This window comes from Ailuropoda melanoleuca, chromosome X (assembly GCF_002007445.2).
Source record: "Ailuropoda melanoleuca isolate Jingjing chromosome X, ASM200744v2, whole genome shotgun sequence".
In the NCBI taxonomy this organism is placed as follows: domain Eukaryota; kingdom Metazoa; phylum Chordata; class Mammalia; order Carnivora; family Ursidae; genus Ailuropoda; species Ailuropoda melanoleuca.
In genome coordinates, this window is record NC_048238.1 from 1,593,129 (window position 1) to 1,615,186 (window position 22,058).

At 52.5% G+C, this 22,058-nt stretch overlaps 1 protein-coding gene across 4 annotated transcripts; it reads left to right on the forward strand.

Moving 5' to 3' along the window:
- Positions 1-6,199: 6,199 nt before the first annotated feature.
- Positions 6,200-22,045, forward strand: LOC109489879 (glycoprotein Xg-like). 4 transcript variants are annotated; one of them, XM_034649554.1, is made up of 4 exons: positions 6,200-6,319; positions 17,136-17,177; positions 19,663-19,686; positions 21,395-22,040. In XM_034649554.1, the coding sequence occupies exons 1-4, from the start codon at positions 6,313-6,315 to the stop codon at positions 21,559-21,561; spliced, it is 240 nt and encodes a 79-aa protein (XP_034505445.1). In that variant the 5' UTR covers positions 6,200-6,312; the 3' UTR covers positions 21,562-22,040. The 4 variants fall into 4 exon arrangements, with proteins under 4 accessions (XP_034505445.1, XP_034505442.1, XP_034505444.1 ...); XM_034649551.1 differs by lacking the exon at positions 6,200-6,319 and adding an exon at positions 6,410-6,694 and having other exon boundaries at positions 19,547-19,686; positions 21,395-22,045; XM_034649553.1 differs by lacking the exon at positions 6,200-6,319 and adding an exon at positions 6,457-6,694 and having other exon boundaries at positions 21,395-22,015.
- The last annotated feature ends 13 nt before the right edge of the window (positions 22,046-22,058 follow it).

Genomic DNA, 22,058 nt, shown 5'->3' on the forward strand with positions numbered 1-22,058 from the left:
TCAACTCTAGGCAGTTTTAAAATCTCGTAAGAACAGGCGTATTTTGTGACACGTGAAAATGTGGCATTCGAAATCTCATGTTCATTGATCGCGTATGATGGGCGCACGGACCTACTGTTTTCAGATTGCTCGTGGCTGCCTCCCACCTGTAACGGCCAAATGGAGTGGTTTCCACAGAGCCCGTGTGCGTGGCTTGCAAAGACGGACACAGTGGCTCTCGGGCTCCGTAGGGCACACAGTTGCTGAGAGCTATCTGACTTCACGCGAAATGCTCGAAACCGTGTCTTGTTTGCCTTGGGCGTGATGCCCGGGTCTGCTGTGAGTCCGCAGCTTTACGGCACCTGCAGGGACTTCTGAGCTCAGCCGTGCCCGGTTCATTGCTAGCGTCTCCGGCCACGAGTGCCTGACAAGGGAATTGGCATGCACCGTTCTGCTGCTCAGGGGATGCCCACGTATGGCCAGACACGACTGGTGCATACAGCCCGGTTTGCTCAAGCCGGCTTCCCGGGGTCTGGCTGCTCCTTTCCTGTTCTGTCCGTCCCCTTCTGTTGTCATACCCACCTTCCCGGGCACGTGGCGGGTTGCAGGGGTAGCAAATGCATGGGCTCCCTCCCTCTCTGGTCCTGGGAACCAACATGGCATCCCTGCCCTGCAACCTGGATGATGACTTGCAGGCAGAAGCGACGTGGTCAGAGGTCCCACTCTGGAGGTCAGCGTCCCCGCCAGGCAGCTGTGGGCTTCTCTGCCTCCCTGTGCTTTCTTTGCTGCCTGTCGGCACGTCTCCTGAGCCCTGCAGCCCTTTGCTCTCTCATTGGTAACCTGGGGCGATTGAAACAGGTGTTTTATATTCTGTGCACCTGTTTGTCCTTATATGGGGTCGAGGGAGGCTGTGGACACCCCTTCATGCACGTGCCTCAGCAGGTTGGGATGGGGGTCGTTGGGGCCCGTCGTCTGCTGCAGACGGCCAATGACATAAGCAAAAACATATGCATATGGTCCTGTCCCACCTGACTCCAGGGTGACCCCATCCTAAGCAATTACATTTACACCCACCCAATGTCCAACAAAGGTCGTGTTCTGCAGGACGACCAGTGATGACTCCAACGTAGGATTTTGGGGGAGAGGTAAGGGGGCCACGATTCGATTGAATACCCCGGGGAAACCACCCAGCTGCGTTGGGGACAGTTGGTGGACATGGACTCACTCACCCACGACGTGGCCTTCGGTGTCTGTTTTCTGTCCCTGAGCGTACACTTTTGAAAGTTTATCCACGTCGTGGTGTGTATGTGTGTGTGCCAGACCTCCGTTCCTTTTCGTCATCGCGGAAACGGGGAGAAAATGTCTTTCCGAACGCGTCACATGCTGCTCTTGACCGTCCCACGGAGAGTTTGGGGCACTCAAAGGACACGTTTCTAGGTGCCGAAAAAAAAGTCAGGATTCATTTCCCCTTTCACATCTGTTTAGCCTAAATCCAGCTTTTGGGGGGTGGGGGAGGGTGCTGTAGAAACAATTTTCACCACCAGGATTTATTACTTTTTTTTCTTTCTTGTGCACGAATCCCGTTTCTCAGATGGGTTCAAAGCCTTTTGGAGATGGTGAGTTTGTATTTTTCCCCGGCACACGGAGGGAGGCAGCCAACAAGGGTCAGTCAACGTCTGTGTGTGTGTGGATAAGAGAGGAACAATCACAGAGCCTTACAGAGTAAACCTAATAAATTCTGGGAAAATAGGGGGGGAAAAATCCCTGAATTTGCCACCCGGCTATATTTATGTCTTCTGCAGACAGATTCCCAACACAAGATGTAAAGAATTTGGTGCTTCCATAAAATGCTTCCGACATCAATGATGTGCGCTGATCCATATGCCTTTTGTGGGGAACAAGGTAAAAAAAAAAAAGAGAGACAAAAGGGGAACTATTGCAAAGTTAGATGGAGCTTGAAAGCTCTGGCCTTCGGTTTCCATCCTGGATGGCACTGTGGGTCCCAGAGGGGGCAGAGCAGTTAATTACTGCAAATAACATCTCAGTCCCCCTTCCCAACAACTGAGAGCCTCTCCAGCGGTAATGACAGCGACTGATGGCGGTATTTATCTGGGGCCCTGGCCCCGCTTTTTTCTCCCATGCCTTCTCCAGCTCAGGGCGGCCACGGGAAAGCCGGGCTCTGTGTCCCGAAAATTGCTCTTAAGGTGAGTGCCTGCGTGTTTCACATGGGTCAGCGTGTCAGGGAGGACTGATGGGCATTTTGGAAATGCATTCGGTCCGGCTCCAACACTTTCTCAGAATTATGACGTTGCGTCTGAATCCAAGTACTGATGGAAGGAGGGGGAAAAAAAGAAAAACAACCCTACAACACGAAAGAGGTCCATGTGTAGTTCTGTGCAACGGTGCTGATTGACATGACATGGCATTGACATCGTGGCAGTGGTGATGGTTCACTGATGCATAGCGTGTGAGGGCTTGGGGGGTTATTTCTTTTTTTTGTTTTGTTTTTGTTTTGTTTTAATGATTTTTTTTCTATATTATGTTAATCACCATACAGTACATCCCCGGATTCCGATGTAAAGTTCGATGCTTCATTAGTTGCGTATAACACCCAGTGCACCATGCAATACGTGCCCTCCTTACTACCCATCACCAGTCTATCCCATTCCCCCACCCCCTCCCCTCTGAAGTCTTCAGTTTGTTTCTCATAGTCCATAGTCTCTCATGTTTCATTCCCCCTTCTGATTACCCCCCTTTTCTTTATCCCTTTCTTCCCCTACCGATCATCCTAGTTCTTATGTTCCATAGATGAGAGAAATCATATGATAATTGTCTTTCTCTGCTTGACTTATTTCACTTAGCATTATCTCCTCCAGTGCCGTCCATGTTGCAGCAAATGTTGAGAATTCGTTCTTTCTGATAGCTGAGTAATATTCCATTGTATATATGGACCACAGCTTCTTAATCCAGTCATCTGTTGAAGGGCATCTCGGCTCCTTCCATGATTTGGCTATTGTGGACAATGCAGCTATGAACATTGGGGTGCATATGGCCCTTCTCTTCACTACGTCTGTATCTTTGGGGTAAACACCCAGTAGTGCAATGGCTGGGTCATAGGGTAGCAATTTTTAACTTTTTAAGGGACCTCCACACTGTTTTCCAGAGTGGCTGTACCAACTTGCATTCTGGGGGGTTATTTCTGAGCTAGAAGAAAAATGCTAATGCTTAGTACTTTTTTTGTTCTTTTCTTTCAAAGAAAGGAACGTCTATGAATGTCCTGGTCCTACTGTGACAAAGAATCACCCATCAGGTGGCTTAAACCTCACAGATTCATCTCCTCCCAGCTCTGGAGACCAGATGTCTGAGATCCAGGCGGGGCAGGGCTGCTGAAATCCAGGCGGGACAGGGCTGTGTTCCCTCAGGAGGCTGTAGGGAGGGTCCTTCCTGCCTATTCCAGCTTCTGGAGCCCCAGGCGTCCCTGGCTGGTGGCCGTGTCCCTCCCTTCTCTGCCTCTGTCTTCACATGGCTTCTCTGTGTCTGTGTCTCCTCTTCTGTCTCTGAACCCATCTGGATCATCTTAATTAATTACATTTGCAATAAACCTGTTCCCAAATAAGGTCCCATTTTGAGTTCCTGGCCATTAGGACTCTAACACATCTTTTTGAAGAGACACAATTCAGCCGAAAACACTGATTTGTGTATCTCCCGAGAGCAGGGTGTCTGTTGAGTTGAGTAAGCTCAGTGTCACATCCCACCTCTGGGCTTGACACCAAGCAGGTGATTGCCAAATAGTTGATGGGTGACAGACTTAAGTCTTTGAGATGTGAAGAATACTCATGAAAACAGGGAAACAGACGCCCTCCTTACTCACCGAAAAGCCAAGCCGTCTCGAGCAAGAGTTCTCTCCTGATGCCAAGCACTGGACATCACTCTTGACTTTGCTCCCTCATTTTGGGGTCAACCTGACCCACTCTGGACCAAAGACAGACGGCTGGATGGTCACCTCCATTCCCTTCACCAGCCACCTTCATCCGAATTCCCCTCAGTGTAACTTAACGGGTGATTTTTGAACGCGTGCTTTGGGTCAGCTATCATCAGGACAGGTTAAGCACGGACAAGTCTTGGACTCAGGTTGCCATGTTTTTTAAAGACTTATTTACTTATTCGAGAGGGAGGAGAGAGTGCATGAGCAGGTGGAAGTGTAGAGGGAGAGAAGATTGTCTAGTAGACTCCCCGCGAAGCAGGAAGCCCCACGCCGGGCTCAGTCTGATGACCCTGAGATCATGACCTGAGCCAAAATCGAGAGTCAGACGCTTCACTGACTGAGCCACCCAGGTGCCCCCAGGCTGCCTGGTTTTGAATCCCAGCTCTGCCACATGCTAGTGACTGAAATTTCTCCAGATCCATAGAAGAATATTTTGAAGATCCATTTGTGATTGAATATGGGAGCCATGTTTCCATTGGTTCTCTCTCCAAAGAATGCTTGAAACCCACTGCCCCCCATGACCGTTAAGTTTGCCCACCTCTGCCGATGTCACCTCCCCCAGCATGACAGCCATGTCTTTTGTGACCTCCTTGTGTCAATTTCAGCCCCATCGGTAACTCATCTCCTGACCACTAGTGGGCTTCTCTTCCCATGAGGTCCCCATCTCCATCCTCCCCTGATCACAAGTGCAATGTGGTCCCCTCTGCCTGCAGAACTGAGATCTTTAAATAGCATTCAGGACTAGCAAAGTCAAGACCCGACCTGTCGTCATTTTAATCCTCAAGGGACCCAGCACAGACCTTATTATCAAAGACCAGAGTGAAGAGCACAGAGGTCCACACCTCCAGATTTGCTTGCCCAGAATGTTCTCCCTTCCCTTTCCCTTCCTCAGATTTGTACTTGCACTTGAAGGCCCAACTCAGATGTTTCATGGTCCTGATTTTTTGGGGGAAGGAAGGAACAGCCATAAGATAACTTTCAATCGGTCCTGCCTCTCCATTTCACATGGTCACCACCTCCCTTTGCCACGGGACAAAATGAGACACAAGAGACAATGGAACTTGGGCTGCTTTCAGCATAACTTGGAATGTGCACTGTCCGTAAACGTAGAGTCGGACAAAGTCCATAAACATCGGGGCAGATGCATTCTCTATTCTGATGGCCCACAAAGCAATGAATGTCAGGTCCCAGTGTCAACAGTGCAACACCATTGATATCTGAATGCCACACCCCCAAACCTACATGGACAAGGAATGGTTTAGCAGAGAAAGTATCATCTCCAGGTTGTACCGAATCTCATGAACTCTCTATCAGATGCTGTCACATGGACATGAGCTAAGTCACACTCTAGGTCAATATGGAAAGAGGCAAATAATGGCTACTCTTCCCCTCTAGATCATTCGTCCTACTTGGCATGGTTGTCCACTTGGGCTGGTATGACAAGATACCAAGGATGGGATGGCTCAAACAATAGACACTTATTTCTCACTATCCTGGAGGCTGGGAGTCTGAGATCCAGGCGGGGCTGAGGCTGGAGTGTGAGATCCAGGCGGGGCCAAGACTGGTTCCTCCCGGGTGTAGACACCATGTTCTCTCTGTGTCCTCACGTGGTGGACGGAGAGAGCTATGAGGTCTCTATCTCTTCTTATAAGGACATGAATTCCATCATGGTGTCCACCATCATGACCTGATCTCAACGTAATCAGTCCCAAAGGGCCCACCTCCAACTCCATCCCATTGGAAGACAGGGCTGCAGTGTATGAATCTGGGGGGACCAAACCTTTAGTCTGTAACAGTTGGCCACGTACACAGCGCCCCCTAGAGTTGTTCCCCACAGTGGTCCTGGGCTTCCTGTTTCCTACTGAGTGCCTTTACCCCACAACTTGCCCGAACGCTCTGTCTTTCCCATCTTGCGTCCTTCCTACTCAGCTTTTGAAATCATCTCGAGGCTACAACCCTCTCCAGAAGGCCTTTCCGACACCCAGCTGAGTTCAAACTCTGCCAGGTACCCCCCTCCCGCCCAAGGCCTTGGTGTGCGCCCCCGAGTTATGCAAGGTCACACTGCCATCGTCTGGTTTAACTTTCCGTGTCCCCTCCTCTTTGTAAACAACGACTCGTTCTTCAACCCCGGCACCCAGCGTGGGCCTGGCTCAGAACAGATGTGAACTGACCCGAAGTCCCACCCTTGGGAAGCAGCACGCCGGGAACCCACAGATGTGTGGGCAGAGAGCGTGTCCTCCCTGCGCCCAGGGTTGGCAAACCTTTGATCTTGAGGCGCCTCCCACGCCTGCAGGGAGCAGAGCAGCCGAGCAGGTGTGGCGGCTTCCCGAAGCGGAATATGCCCACTGATGCCAGGTGACGCCCGTTTCCCTGCCATGCTGAGCGCGGGCCGGCGAGCGCCGCTCGGGGAGGCCCGGGTCGGCCTTCAGCGCGCATGCACTTGCCTCACCGGCTCCAGGCTGTGGGGTTTGGAATCTGCGCACGGGGCCCATTAGCTTTTGGCAAAGGGATTGCAGCTTGGTTCATACTTTCCGCTTGCAACGTCGCCTCCCTTCCTTCCCAGCTGGGAGACAGGAAGTCAACACACGGAGGGTGGGGTCCGGGAGGCCGGATCTCACGAGCCGCGGGGCTGTGGCCTGCACGGGGGCTCCTTCCTGCGGCTGCCAAGGATGGAGAGCCGGTGGGGCCTCCTCTGTGTCACGGTGCTGGGCTTTCTGATGCATGTACAAGGTAAGAGGCATCTCGGCCCCGAGGGGGAGCCGCGTGCTGTCTGGTTCCTTCTCAAACCTCCTTCCAACACAGCTTCAACCACACAAACGGGGAGAAGTTGCCAGGCGGGGTTAGGAGAGCCGGGAGTGGTGCAGAGGGGACAGGGGGCCACTTCGGAGCCCGGAAACTAGACCGGGAACCGCAGAACGCAGGCTAACCACATGTGGAAGCAAGAGGGTTTCTCTGCTTTTCTGCTCTGCGTGTCCAACACGGCCCGTCCTACTCCGTGTTTTAAGCTCGACGGGGTACGATGGGTCCTTTACATTCCTTGTTGCTGATGGAAAACATGAGTTCTGCCCGTTTTCGTGGGGGCAACGCAGAGTTGGCACCCAGGTTGTTTCTGGGGGACGGCCTTCCTGGGGCTGGTGTTGCTTGAGGGGGTGGCCTCTGTTTGGATTCTGCAACTTTTTGGATAAATGTCATCCTTCCCTGTGGCAGAGGGAAATTGTGTGAATTGTTTATGCCCAAAGCTGCAGCTGGAGCTCGCGGGCTGTCTCCCAGATGCTGGGGTGGGGTGGGGGTGGGGGTTGTTTGGTTTGTCGGAGGGTGGGGCAGGAGGCTATGAGATACGGGACCAAAACAGCCCCTCTGGTCATTTTAACGTTCTCATTGCAAGCACGAAGGCCAGGTGGGAAGGAAGCTTGGGAACTGGTGTTGGTTAGGAGTGGCAGGACGGTGTTCAGATGTCCTTGTAGGGGTGCGTCCTGTTTGTCCTGTTCGAGGTGTGTTCAGGGACGAAGCGTCGGTTGTCTCGGGGCCGACGGGATGTGGAGGGTCCCCTGGATATCTCACCCAGCATGAAATGCATTCAGGAGCTCCTGTGTGCAGGGAGAGGCCTGTCCCACATTGACCCACCCAGGAGCCAGAGGGCAGAGCTCCGGCTTTCACATAGAGACGTCCAGCTGCAAACCGAGCCCCTCCTCCAGGAAAGCGCATCCCAGAGTTGACTCTCGTCACCGTGCGGGGACAACGGGAGGTCAAGCATGCCCGCTCAGGACAACAGACCCACACAGTGCTGTCCATTTGATGCTTTAGGGACAAGAGAGGCAAAGTCCTTCAGCAGCCACACGGTTCCTCCGGCATCCATGGGAACGTACCCTGGGTGTTTAGCAGGTGTCCTTGGCGAGGCCCCGGCCCCAGCCCACAGGCACCAAATTCTTCCCGCGACGGCAATGCGTCCTGCACCCCACGCACGCATCAGCTTCCCAGCTGATTCTCACTCAGCCCGATGATGGTGCCGTGCTGGCCGCCGCCTTATAGATGGGTAAACTGAGGCACGGGGTGGGGTTCCATCAGCTGCTTGAGGTCACAGTGAGGACGCAGAAGCAGAAATGAAACTTGCCAAGGCCAGCTTGTGGTTTGGGTCTGTTGAGAAAAAAGGAAATATCTGTATCTATCTATCCTTATGTGTTTTCCCCCAGATATATATTATCTTGTGTATACATATTATTGTCATGTATTATGACTTATTGCATCACGGGCTGCATTGGGCTGTGCGGGGCATTGTGGTTTGGTGATGCGTGGAGGATGGGATATGTGCCCAAAGCAACAGGCCAGGCCACGCTGGGCCACGGGACTCCAGTCCACCCTGGCAGCACCCCAGAACCAATCAAGAGTATCCCTTGATTCTGCCTCTTTCCTCGTGGCCCCCAAACCACGTTGGATCTAGCCAATCTGTGGGTGTGAAGGCCAAGCCCCAGGTCAGTCATTTAAGCCTGTTTTGTCACCATGCCCATCGGTGGGGCTGAACCTGCCCAGCTATGTAGGGCAGTGGTTCTCAATCCTTGGTATGCAGAGTCACCTGGGAAGGATCTGGATTAAAGGTGCCACGCCAGACCCCGCCCCTTGAGATACTTGTGCGGTATGTGGGTGGGGCTTGGGACCTGTAGGTTCAGAAGCACCCAGTGTGATGCCCTGCAGAGGCAGGGCTCCCTCAGAGGGATGATGAGTAAGCATCGGGCCATCTGGTTTACCCATGGGTAGAGACTCATAGATCCGTGGCACTAGGGGGTGGCTGCTCTGGGGTTCCCCATTCAGTGATGCATCATCACCCAGCATGGCCAGGCCAGAAGGGACATCATCTCGGTAGACAGGCTGCAGCCCGCCATTCTCAACTAGGGGCCACTTTGCCCCCAGGGGACTGGAGTCATGTTTGGCTGTCAGAACTGTGAGTAGGTGGGCGGGTGTCCTCAAACAGGTAGAGGCCAAGGATGCAGCCCAATGTCTGCCACACGTGTCAGAGAGAGATCCAGCCCGAAATGTTGCTGGCGCTCAGGTTGAGAAATCTTATGTTAGCACGGGAGACTCCATCTGCCTGTGTGTCTGACCTATGTATCTAAATATTATCCATCTACTATCTGTCCACCTATACATACGTACATCTATCTGTCTGTCCATCTATCCATCATCTATCTATCCATCTATCCATCCATCCATCATTTATGTATTCATCCGTCCATTCTTCCATCCATCCATCCACCCATCTAGCCATCCATCTGTCCATCCATCCATCCATCCATCCACCCATCTAGCCATCCATCTATCCATTCATCTATCCAGCCAGCCACCCAGCCAGCCATCATTCATCTATCTATATACTCACCCATCCATCCACCCACCCAACCAGCCATCCACCCATCTGTCCATCCTTCCATCTATCCATCCTTCCATCCATCCATTCATCCAACCATCCACCCATCTATCCATCCACCCATCCATCCATCCACCCACCCATCTATCCATCCATCTATCCATTCATCTATCCAGCCAGCCAGCCAGCCATCATTCATCTATATCTACCCACCCACCCATCCACCCACCCAACCATCCATCCACCCATCTATCCATCCTTCCATCTATCCATCCTTCCATCTAACCATCCTTCCATCTATCCATCCATCCATCCATCCATCCATCCAACCATCCACCCATCTATCCATCTACCCATCCATCCATCCACCCACCCATCTATCCATCCATCTATCCATTCATCTATCCAGCCAGCCAGCCAGCCATCATTCATCTATATCTACCCACCCACCCATCCACCCACCCAACCAGCCATCCACCCATCTGTCCATCCTTCCATCTATCCATCCTTCCATCCATCCATTCATCCAACCATCCACCCATCTATCCATCCATCCATCCATCCATCCACCCACCCATCTATCCATCCATCTATCCATTCATCTATCCAGCCAGCCAGCCAGCCATCATTCATCTATATCTACCCACCCACCCATCCACCCACCCAACCATCCATCCACCCATCTATCCATCCTTCCATCTATCCATCCTTCCATCTAACCATCCTTCCATCTATCCATCCATCCATCCATCCATCCATCCATCCATCCATCCATCCAACCATCCACCCATCTATCCATCTACCCATCCATCCATCCACCCACCCATCTATCCATCCATCTATCCATTCATCTATCCAGCCAGCCAGCCAGCCATCATTCATCTATATCTACCCACCCACCCATCCACCCACCCAACCATCCATCCACCCATCTATCCATCCTTCCATCTATCCATCCTTCCATCTAACCATCCTTCCATCTATCCATCCATCCATCCATCCATCCATCCATCCATCCATCCATCCAACCATCCACCCATCTATCCATCTACCCATCCATCCATCCACCCACCCATCTATCCATCCATCTATCCATTCATCTATCCAGCCAGCCAGCCAGCCATCATTCATCTATATCTACCCACCCACCCATCCACCCACCCAACCATCCATCCACCCATCTATCCATCCTTCCATCTATCCATCCTTCCATCTAACCATCCTTCCATCTATCCATCCATCCATCCATCCATCCATCCATCCATCCATCCATCCAACCATCCACCCATCTATCCATCTACCCATCCATCCATCCACCCACCCATCTATCCATCCATCTATCCATTCATCTATCCAGCCAGCCAGCCAGCCAGCCAGCCATCTATCCATCCTTCCATCTATCCATCCATCCATTCATCCATTCATCTATCAATCTATCCATCATTTATCTATTTACCCATCCATCCACCCACCCATCCATCCATCCTTCCATCCATCCATCCATCCACCCATCTATCCATTTATCTATCTATCTATCTATCTATCTATCTATCTATCTATCATCATTGTCATTATCATAGTCAATCCATAGACTCAAATTTATTTTAAGTAATTGCCCCACAGTACTATGGGGCTGGAAAGTCCAAAACCTTGAGGGCAAGCTAGAAACTCAGCTAGGATGCAAGCCTGCTGTGTTGAGTCTGACTCCCTTCTTCTCCCGGAAACCTCACTTATTACATTTAAGGCCTTCAGCAGATCAGGGGAGCCCACCCATATTACTGAGGGTGATGTGCTTTCCCGGCACGTGACTGCAGATGGCAATCCCATTGACTGGCACAGTGACAGTACACTAGCATTTGACCAAACATCTGGGCACTGAAGCCTGGCCTCATTGACAGAAAATATGAACCGTCTTGGATGTGTTTATGTTTCCACTTGCACTGCTTGAGATGCCAATTCTGCAGGTTTTCCGGAGGGTTCCACGGTCTTTATGCCTGTTCTCAGCACCTGGGCTCCCACAGCTGCATCGTCAGAAATACTCCTGTGTGTTTCTGCTGGAGGACTGGAGTGGAGCCAGAGCTGTTAAATTCTTCATCATCCCCAGTTTCCCTATGACCTTGAGCTACGCCCTTGAAGGGGGTGTCTCTGTGGGGAGCACGGCTGCTGCAGAAATTGCCATATTCTTGAGAATGGAAGGGGCAAAGTGTGCAAAGAGTACAAAGCTGTGCACTTCTGCTGTGAGCATTCAGCTTTCCCAGGCAGCCCTGGAACAGACCATTCTCAAGAGTTTTCAGAACTTTTCTGCCAATATTTTGTTTTTATTCTTGTGGATTGCAAAAAAAATATGATCTGGACAAAGTGCTGATACTCAGGGGAGGTTGTTGGGAAACTTTGCTGGGTGGTGGGCGTCAGGATGGCTGGGGGACGGGGTCAAGATGCACAGTCCTGGGCTCCACTGCCCATTCCTGGAGCCCCACTCTGGGTGCTTTCTGAGTTTTGCAGGTGGTCCTCCCATGTCGGCAATTCGGGGAGCCCCTGCCTCTTATCTAGGGCACGTGGGGCGCATCTAGTGTCCTCGCCCCAGATGACGTCCATCAGCCTCTCTAGTTGTTAAGACTCTAGGTGAATATGAGGCCAGACTCACCGTATTCAGGGGTCTCTGGGGAAGCAGCAATGTTCCATGTGCCTGCAAGCCATACCCGAAAGGCAGTGGGTTTCCTTTTGTAAGAGAACAGAGCTGTCTCTACTCAAGACCCATGACCGTCCCTTGGAGTTTCCTAGAATTACTGACAGAGCTGTTCTGAAGGTGGTCCAAGGGGCATCGACTTGGCATATTTGCACGCTGCATGGACGGAGGTCCCCACGGCGGGTGCAAAGCTGTCTTCCCTCCTACTCATGGGAGGAAGCAGGCTGGGGTTCTTCTTTGGCTCTTATTTTCTTGAAGGGGTGAGGACCTCTTGGATCCTGAGGGGTTCGGTGAACTGGACAGAGCAGGGAGGAAGGATGTCTTTCGTGTTCACACGGTGAGCATGTAGAGTGGGGTCCCCAGGACAGCAGCACCAACACCCCGTGGGAGCAGCTGAGAAATGCAGTCTTGGCCTCGCCCAGACCTGCCAATCCACAATCTGCTAATAAGCTGATTATGGGCTGATCCGCACGCCCTCGAGGGTCTGAGAGGCACGGAGGCAGAAATCCTGAGGCTGAGGGACAGCGCTGGTGTGGACCCAGCACTCCCTGCGTGGCTTGTCCTCGTGCAGCTCTGCCGAAAATCTCCTTCCCTATCCTCCTAGTCCTGGGGCCAGGTGAGGGCCTTCCTTCTATCCCACCAGAGTGTCTGGTGGTGATTCCTTGGTGGTTCAGCTTCTCCTACTGGTGTAAGTCTGTTATGGGCTGAATGTGTCCCCTCAAAATTCACAGGATGAAGCCCTAACCCCAAGATCTCAGAATGGAGCTGGGTTTGAAGATGGGGGTCTTTCAAGACGGGATTACAGTGAAAATGATGTCACTAGGGTGGCCTTGATCCCATAGGACTGGAGTCCTTAGAAGAAGAGGGGATGAGGACAGGCACGGAGGGACGACCACGTGAGGACACGGGGAGGACACGGGGTCTACACATCAAGGAAAGAGGTCTCAGGAGGGACCAGCCTCAGCCCCGCCTGGATCTCAGACTCCCAGCCTCCAGGACCAGGAGGGGATACAAAGCCCTTCCCCTGCAAAGTGAAGTCCACAGCCCACAGCCTCAGTCTCCCCCAGGAGCTGGAGAGAAACACAGCCTCTCGGGCACACCCAGAGCTGTCTTGGCACAGGCTGTGTTTCACCCACGTCCTCGGGGGTCCAAATGCACACGTCACTCTGGGAAGGTTTAGGACACAGACTATCCAACCCTGCTTTGTTGAACGATCTGCATTTCATGACAGGTGTCTTGGCTTTTATGATGAATGGCCATCTCTTAGTCCTGTGTGACCAAGTACTTCCCCTCCCAGGACTGTGCATGTCATCAGGGGGGAGGGCTTTCAATGAAAGGGGACCTGGGGATGCTAGGAACCAGGACAACTGGTTGACCTTGCAGGGCGAGGCTCACTGGCAGTCTGCTGCTGGGCAAGCAGGATGGGGTGGGGCTCCAGGAGCAGCCAGTGCCCAGGGGCCACCTGCTGGGCTCCACAGAGGGTCTGCACTGCTGCCCCTGGGGAGAGTGTCCCTCGTGGCGTCCCCATACACGCATGCTGAGGTGTGCAAGATGAGAACCCAGCCCTCTTGCATAACCCTTGCCGCTGCTGGAAACAGAAACCTCGCGAGCACCTGGAGACTCTTACCGATTTATGCACGGCTGTTCCAGCGGAAGAACGCGGAGCCCAGCTGCCATGCACCCACACCCACCTGGGCACGCCACCCCGGGGGCTCCTTGTCAGTGTCTGTGCAAAGCTTAACGGCTCACCTTGGTGCACTGTTAATTTTCTCTATCCTGGGTAAGAGCCCTGAAAATATGCGTTCTGTACATTAATATATATATATTTTTAAGAACAATGGAGCACAGGGCAATGTTGGTCGGAATAATAGCATCTCAGAGCTTGTCTGCATTCATGAGTGAGTGATGGGTGTCGCGATGGACGTGGTCACATAATACTCATGCTGTGGTTCGGTTTTCGGGTTGTTTTGTTTTGTTTTGTTTTGTTTTCTCTTTCTTTTACTCCGAGGTTGCCCGGGGCTGATTCTCTCCTTTAAATCAGAGTCAGTAATTCAGTGGTTTGCAGATTGCCATGTGCGGCGTTGACTCGAGGGTCCCCGCCGCAGCTGAGAAATTCAGGGCGTGAAAAGTGCAGTAGGAAGCCGATGGGAGTCTCGTGGGGGTCGAGGGGCTGGCGCTCTGGGTTTGGTTCCTAGAGACGACAGAACAAGACCGCAAATAGCTTCTTTTTTTTTTTTTTTTGGTGGAGGGAGGGGGGTCTTGTGTGTAATGCTGACCGTCAGCCCCGCACCAGCACGAGCCACCGTAAGCCGACATCCCAGGGATCTCAGCGGTATTGCCAGTGTCACGACCCCAGGACGCAGGACTCTGCTTTCTCCCCAGGTCACGGATCCAAAACATGTGGGTTTGATTAAAAGTCCCCAAGCTTGCTAAGCAAAAGGAGAGACCAGATCAGAAACAGGTCTTGGGACACGAGCCGTGTCATGTGCTCCGTGTGGAAAATAATGCTGGTGACAGCACTGGCCTCGTGAGCACCCTCCCTCCCTGGGTGTCTCCAGGTACGGAGACCCAGGAACAGCCTCGGCAGCCCGAGAGAGCTTCCCGCCCAGCAGGATGTGAAATGCAGGGGGACCCCTGCCACGGGTGGACCATTGCCTCTCCGGAGAGCACTGGGCGCCTGGCCCATTCCGCCTGCCTTGCAGGACTGGACGGTCCCCACACGGGCACCTGATGCTGGCCAGAGTCTCCAGCTGATGCAAGAGGTCCTGGGGACCCTCCCCTCCTTGCACGCATGCGTCCTGCTCACACACCAGCTCGTGCAGGGCAAACCCCACGTTTGCACATGTGGCTGCTTCGTGACCCGTCTGAGCAGTCAGGCTGAGCGGAGTCCTATGCGTCTGCCCTGGACGAGGGTGGCCAGAGAGAGCCCCTGGGGCAGCACACGGGGCCCAGGCTGTTTCTGCACCAGGAACAGGCAGAGGCTGGAGTAACCCAAACCCTGGCCAGGCAGGCGGGCTTCCCGAGCTGCGTGGCGCCTCGTACAGTCAAAAGCGGCTCTCTGCGATTGGCTCTGGAAGGGGGCGCGTCCTCCGGGGCCTCCCTCGTGGACCGCAGGGCTATTGCTGCGTGCTTCCGGGCCTCCGTGTCCCCCACCCTCACAGGTCTGCGCTTGGCCAGCTAAGCTTGCTGCAAGGGGAAGCCACCCAGCATCCAGGGGTCACCTTGTTCCGCGACGCCCAGACTCCTTCCCGGAGCGCGGGGCTGCGACGGAGGCTGCCCGAGGGTCCAGCGTGAATTCTGAATCTGCCCGTAAGGCCCCCGGAAACGCGCTCCTGGTCTGTGCACGGTAGCCGTGCCGGCGCGGGCAGAAGGCCTGCCCCGTGCAAATGGGGGACTGCACCCTGAGCCACGCCACCCCGTAGACAAACCTCAGATGCGTGCTCCGTGGGAGATCCCAGACCCCTGTGATTCCCACACAGGCCACTCCGCGGACGCAGAAGCCCATTCGTGGTCACCAGCGTCTGGGGAGGGGGCTGGAGACGGGTTGCGAGTGGCTCTCTTTTGCAGACAGGGGAATGTTCTGGAAATAGAGGCAGGTGGGAGTTGCACCCCCCAGGGAACTTGCTCCGGGCGCCCAAGTGTGCGTGTTACATGGGCGAAATGTCTGCACGGCGAATTCGATCTCGGTGAAGCTGTTTGGGGGAAAAAAAAAAAAAGTTACCCAAAGAGGGGATTCAAATGGGCAGACTCGGAAGCATCCTTNGGGGCCCCGTCCCCAGAGCTGGAGAGCCCACACTCCCCACCTCCCCCATGCACGTTGATGCACGGACAGTGTCTCTGCGATGAGCCAGCAAAAAAGCAGAACTAGGGTCTCAGCTCCTTCCCAGATGCCAGAAAGCCGCAGGCATTTCTGAGCTCGGGGAGGAGGGCCTGGTTGGGAGTGTTTTCGAAAGGCTTCCGGGGGAAGGGCGATGGCAGAGTGCGAGGGGGTGGCGTGTGGCCAGCCGGCATGGCACACCCGTGGGTCTGAGCGCAGAAAGGAAAACAGCCCAGAATTCTGCACATGCATTTCCCGGGAGCATTCCCGAAGCTAGAAACGGGGGTCCAGGCGGGCTCCTGGGGCGTGTCTCCCCAGGTTCCTGCAGGACAAGGACTCCTCAGAGGTCAGGGAAGGCTTTGTTGTCAGGCGCAGTGTGCAAAGCCTGGGTAGCAGTTTGCAAAGCGAAAGTAACACTGGGCTGGCTTGCTCGGCGGGGGGAGGCTGGGGCTCGGGGTTAAATAGGGGAAAAGAGCCACGGTCGGTCGAACACGTCCCCAATGGTGGCTTGGGGAGCAGAGGGACAAGCAGGGTGCAGCTCGCTATTCCTGCTGGCAGCTTGAGGCCGTGGCCGCCGCTTGGCACAGTGAGTTGCAAAGCTCTTTGTGCAAATCTCGTTGGCTTCTGTGTGGGCTCTGCCGACTGGTTTTGTGCCCACTCAGCCTGGTGAAAAATATTAGTTTCTCTCGCTGGACGTGAGGGGATTATCTCGTCTCGGAGGTGCTGCTGTCTGATGATTGGGGTGTTTCGTTCTCTTGAGTAAACGGGCGCCTTCGAAACAGCTCACACATCATCAGCTCCTCCGGGAAGACCTCCAGGTATGCTCACACAAGAGAAGTAATTGCACACTGCCTCGTTTTTGGTCCCCGAGGCGGGGTGCTCATGCACCTGACCCCTGAAGAAGCTGGGAAGCAGGGCTTGGGGGTTCACTGGCACACGCCCAGCTCCCAGTGGTGCTTGCAGGATGCATGGATGCTTGGCGTTTTGGAAACATGCCCGTGTTCTGCTCGGGAGCTAGAAGGAGTTGAGACCCTAGGAGGATTCCTTCCTCCTTTGAGACGGCGATACTGTAATAACTTCCTGTAAGATGCGTCTCGGGTGAGGGGCACCGGCCGCTGGGAAAGACGAGATACTTGTTTGACAGACACAGAGGGAGGTCGAGACACTCCGACCCTGCGCAGAGCTCTCGCGGTGGGCTGACCTTTGCGCCTGGCTTAGCACGGGCAGACGGGGCAGAGGGGAGCAGCCAGGAGCCAGGACCCCTGACGCCTCCTGTCCGTGCCACTGACGCCCTCTGTGCCCCCCACAGGTCAGCGTGACTTCGACTTGGCCGACGCTCTGGATGACCCCGGTGAGTGACCTTATTTCGTGGGCTCTTTGCTTCTGTACCGGCTTGGTGGTTGCTTGGGGGTCTGGGGTGCCTCCCTCCCAGCGGGTTCTCCACCCACATCCATGCACGGGGCTGCTCGCTTTCCCTGGAAATGGGGCGTGGGATTGGAGAGACCCCCACGTCCTGTCTGCAGCAACCTTGAGCCCAGCTTGACGTTCTTGCTGCCACAAACCTGAATATTCAGCTCCTGGACCATACAGGAGGGTCCGAGTTCAGGTCTAGCTGGGAGGAAGGGGTGTGGTGGGCGGCACGCACACAGGGCCAGATGGAGGGTCTTCTTTGGAAAGAAAGACAAACTCATGTCTGCTCTGAGCAAAACCATCAGCGGGTTCTGGATGCAGCAGCAATCAGCAGTCACTCAATGCAGACAGACAAGGGGCAGAAGCAATGAAGACAGGGTGGGCATGGAGACCCCTACCCTACAAAGGACAAAGACACCCTGATACAAAAGCACCTGTCCTGATTTTCCCTGTGCATGGAGGCTTTTGCGGATATGAACCACAGCAGAGCAGATAGGGGATGACGGTTCGTGCAGTTGGAGAAGCCAATGGTGGATGCATGTCGAGGTGGAAACTCTGTTTCCCCCGTCAGGCTGCAGTGGGNTGGATGCAGCAGCAATCAGCGGTCACTCAATGCAGACAGACAAGGGGCAGAAGCAATGAAGACAGGGTGGGCATGGAGACCCCTACCCTACAAAGGACAAAGACACCCTGATACAAAAGCACCTGTCCTGATTTTCCCTGTGCATGGAGGCTTTTGCGGATATGAACCACAGCAGAGCAGATAGGGGATGACGGTTCGTGCAGTTGGAGAAGCCAATGGTGGATGCATGTCGAGGTGGAAACTCTGTTTCCCCCGTCAGGCTGCAGTGGGGGTCGTCAGGCTTCATGGTCCCCGCTTTGCACAGCTGCAAGGTCAGGGTAGCCCCAGGGCGGATGGTTGTGGCCCGCNTGGTGGATGCATGTCGAGGTGGAAACTGTTTCCCCCGTCAGGCTGCAGTGGGGGTCCTCAGGCTTCATGGTCCCCGCTTTGCACAGCTGCAAGGTCAGGGTAGCCCCAGGGCGGATGGTTGTGGCCCGCCATCGAGGCCATGGGGCGGCATCCTCCGAAAGTCAGTGTGAGTGGTGGGCACGAGGGGATGGGATGCACGGAGAAGGAGCACAAGGCTGGGGGAGAGGGTGAGGCCATAGCTCGTTGGAAACAGCAGTGACAGAGGACCCAGCCATTAACGTTCCGGGGAGATGCACAAGACATGCACGTGGACAGAGGGCTCTTCACAGTCGCCACAAGATGCATGGACACGGTCCATGCACGGAAGGAATCTGACTCAGCCCTGGAAAGGGAGGAGCGCTGACACCTGTCACCCTGTGGATGGACCGTGAGGACACGTGATGCTAACTGCAGAAAGAGAGTCCAAGCTCGTGGTCTCCTCTGCTTGGAAGGACCCCGGGCTTTGTGCACCGAGGCCGNGAGGACCCAGCCATTCCCGTTCCGGGGAGATGCACAAGACATGCACGTGGACAGAGGGCTCTTCACAGTCGCCACAAGATGCATGGACACGGTCCATGCACGGAAGGAATCTGACTCAGCCCTGGAAAGGGAGGAGCGCTGACACCTGTCACCCTGTGGATGGACCGTGAGGACACGTGATGCTAACTGCAGAAAGAGAGTCCAAGCTCGTGGTCTCCTCTGCTTGGAAGGACCCCGGGCTTTGTGCACCGAGGCCGTCCCGTCCGTGCTCCCTCAGCCTTGTCCTTCTTCCCTCCGCTGAGCTCTTGTTGCTCCCGTCTGCCCTCCCAGAGCCCACATGCAGGGTCACCCAGACTGTGCTCTTCACCCCGAGCTCTGTCCCCTCGATGTCCACGCCCTCGAGCAATCGCTTGGGGGGCCGTGTGCGTCCCTGTTTCACACCCCCCAGCACCTGTGGAAAGTCAGCGTTTGTTGAATGAATAAACACATACGTGAACGATAGAGAGAGAAGCAGCATGGTGGGAGCAGGCAGTGTGTCCGTATGCTTGTCTTTGCCTGTCCTACCTCTTCCCACCGGGCACACGGCCCCCTTCCTGGTGCACGTGGCACCGGGCACGCACCCACCTGCCCTGGATGCCCTCGGCTAAGTCAACCTCTGTGCAAAGTATCTCTTCCTCGCCTCTGGAAAGGCTTTGCTCTAACTTACGTGCTCACGAGCCAAGGGGACCACCTCACCGAATTTCCTCCCACCCACCTCAACCCTGCACAGCAGCCAGGGAAGACTGGTAGGTATGGATTCCAAGCGTTTTCTTTCTTTTCTTTCCCCCCTGAATACACGACGGGATGCGTGTTCGAAACAGGCTCTATTCAGTGCCTTGATATTTTCACGTTTTGTAAAGCTGTTCACGGTTCTTTCTGTGAGCCGGGGGACAAGTCTTCGATGCTGATCAGATTTCTTGTCTCTCTTTGTGCACAGAACCCACCAAGAAGCCAAGCTCAGGTGAGTGTGAACGCACGGCGCCCACGGGCATCCCAATGAGGATGGCCCGCCAGCAGGAGCGGCAGGGTTAATAATGCCGAATGCTGTGTGGGAAGACTGCTCCGGGAGTCGATGTGGAAAGTGCTCCCCACAGGAAAAAAAGAATGTGTGGTAGCTGGTATCAATGGGGATGGGTGATAACTGGATTCAGAAATGTGGAGAAATAACCAATCGCCATGTTCCATGCCTGAAACGAATGTAATCCTATATGTCAATTAAACCTCAGTGATTTANAATACAGGCCTGATTTATATCACATCTGTATTATAATAGAATATATAATTATATTGCATATATGTAGGTCATATGCAATATGCATTCTTAAATTATATATAATCAATAACATATATACCATGTAATAAAATATAATATAGAATTATATATTATATAGCACACATACCNGATTTATATCACATCTGTATTATAATAGAATATATAATTATATTGCATATATGTAGGTCACATGCAATATGCATTCTTAAATTATATATAATCAATAACATATATACCATGTAATAAAATATAATATAGAATTATATATTATATAGCACACATACCATGCGTTATATACAGCACGCACAGTATTAAATTATATATAAGGGGCGCCTGGGAGCCTCAGTCGGTTAAGCATCCGACTCTTGGTTTTGGCTCACGTCGTGATCTCAGGGTTGTGAGATCGAGCCCAGCGTCTGGGTCCGCGCTCAGTGCAGAGTCCGCTTGAGATTCTTTCCCCCTTCTGCTCCCTCCCCCTCCGCTCCTCCCCTGCTCACTCTCTCTCTGTCTAAAATAAATAAACAAATAAAATCTTTTCAAACATAAAAAAACTATATATAAATAAATAATATGTTTATATACCATATAACGAAATATATAATTATATACATTATGTAGTATATAATATAGCACATGTGATATACATGTAAAATAAATAATATATAATATAATATAACCTGTAATTTTATATAATTTAGCATATATATTATGTAGCATATATACTATATAAAATAAATAATATATTTATATGGTATATAATTATATAGTATATAGTACATATATAACACACATGTTATATATATTATATGTAATGTATGCATTACTAAATTATGTATAAAATAAATATATTTCATATATTTTATAACATAACAAAATTTATAGTTATATATAATAACATATGATAGTATGATACATATTATATATAAATAAATAGTATAGTTAAAATGAAAGAAAGAGAGAGATAACCAACAGCCAGGAGAAGAATATGTTTAGTAAGAAAGCACTGACATCAATTTAAAAATACACCAGGAGAATTTTTCTGCCTTTTTTTTTTGTTTTTAGTTGCACGTTGAACCTCATAATTAAGCTGGCACCTGCCAGCAACCTGGGATCCTGGCACCCTCTTGCAGGAAAGCCAGCTTCTAGGAACAGGTTGTGTGTGTGTGTGTGTGTGTGTGTGTGTGTGCATGCCCACCTGCGGGTTTTTTTCTCTAAATTGTAGTTTTGAGATTTTACGTCTATAGACTTAGTCGTGTCCAGCAGGTCGATGGTCATCTGTACCACCGCGAGGAGCCCATGTGAATGAGATAGAAAATCTGTAGTCCTTGCTTCCTAGGCTGCTCGAGACAGAAGGCTATTTCTCTCCGCTGAAAATGCAATGTCACTTTCCCCGCAGATATCTACCCAAAGCCAAAACCCCCGTACCGCCCCCAGCCCGGGATGTCGGACGACAGTGGAAGTAAGAATTCTCAGCCTTTGGGTTCCTTTCCAACCTGGTTTCATGAAACCCACTTTGTCTTTGTTGGGGGGCAGGGGGCTGTCATCGGGCTGCTTTTGAAATGAGGAGCAGCTCACTCTGCTGGAGACTGAGTCACGGTCCTAAGCAGAGGGAGCCAGAAGTTTGAGCCGACATCGCTCACTTTATTTCCCGTTGCTCTGAGCGCTGGAAGATACCACGTGCTCGGGGGGTATTGTACGCTCTTGGGATGGATTTTTAATTAGGCTGAGGACAAGTTCCTTTCCCGCTCGTTTGCAGGGTTCCAAATCACGTCCCGTTCAAAAAGCCCACTTGTGTGCACTGTGCATTGCAAGTCATTTACCCTCTGGGTCTCCTTGGCTTCAAAAACCTGGCAGATGCTGTTCCCATAGATTTCTTTAAAAAATAAATGAATAAAATAAAAGGAAACGTTGTCAATAAAGTCCTTAGCAATCCAACAGTGCCAAAAACCTTAAACCTGCACAGAATTTAAATGAATTGTGATCCTTGTTTTATGTCCCTTTGTTGTCTCTGTCCAAGGAGAGCCTTGTTGTATTTTAGGTGATTTCATGTTGAATTCAAG

What these genes read in the sequence shown, in the direction of transcription:
- LOC109489879 (XM_034649551.1), top strand. Translation starts at nt 6,634, where the DNA reads ATGGAGAGCCGGTGGGGCCTCCTCTGTGTCACGGTGCTGGGCTTTCTG. An exon ending in CTTTCTGATGCATGTACAAG is followed by an intron (nt 6,695 to 17,135) that starts GTAAGAGGCATC and finishes TGCCCCCCACAG; the next exon opens with GTCAGCGTGACTTCGACTTG. An exon ending in CGACGCTCTGGATGACCCCG is followed by an intron (nt 17,178 to 19,546) that starts GTGAGTGACCTT and finishes TGTTCGAAACAG; the next exon opens with GCTCTATTCAGTGCCTTGAT.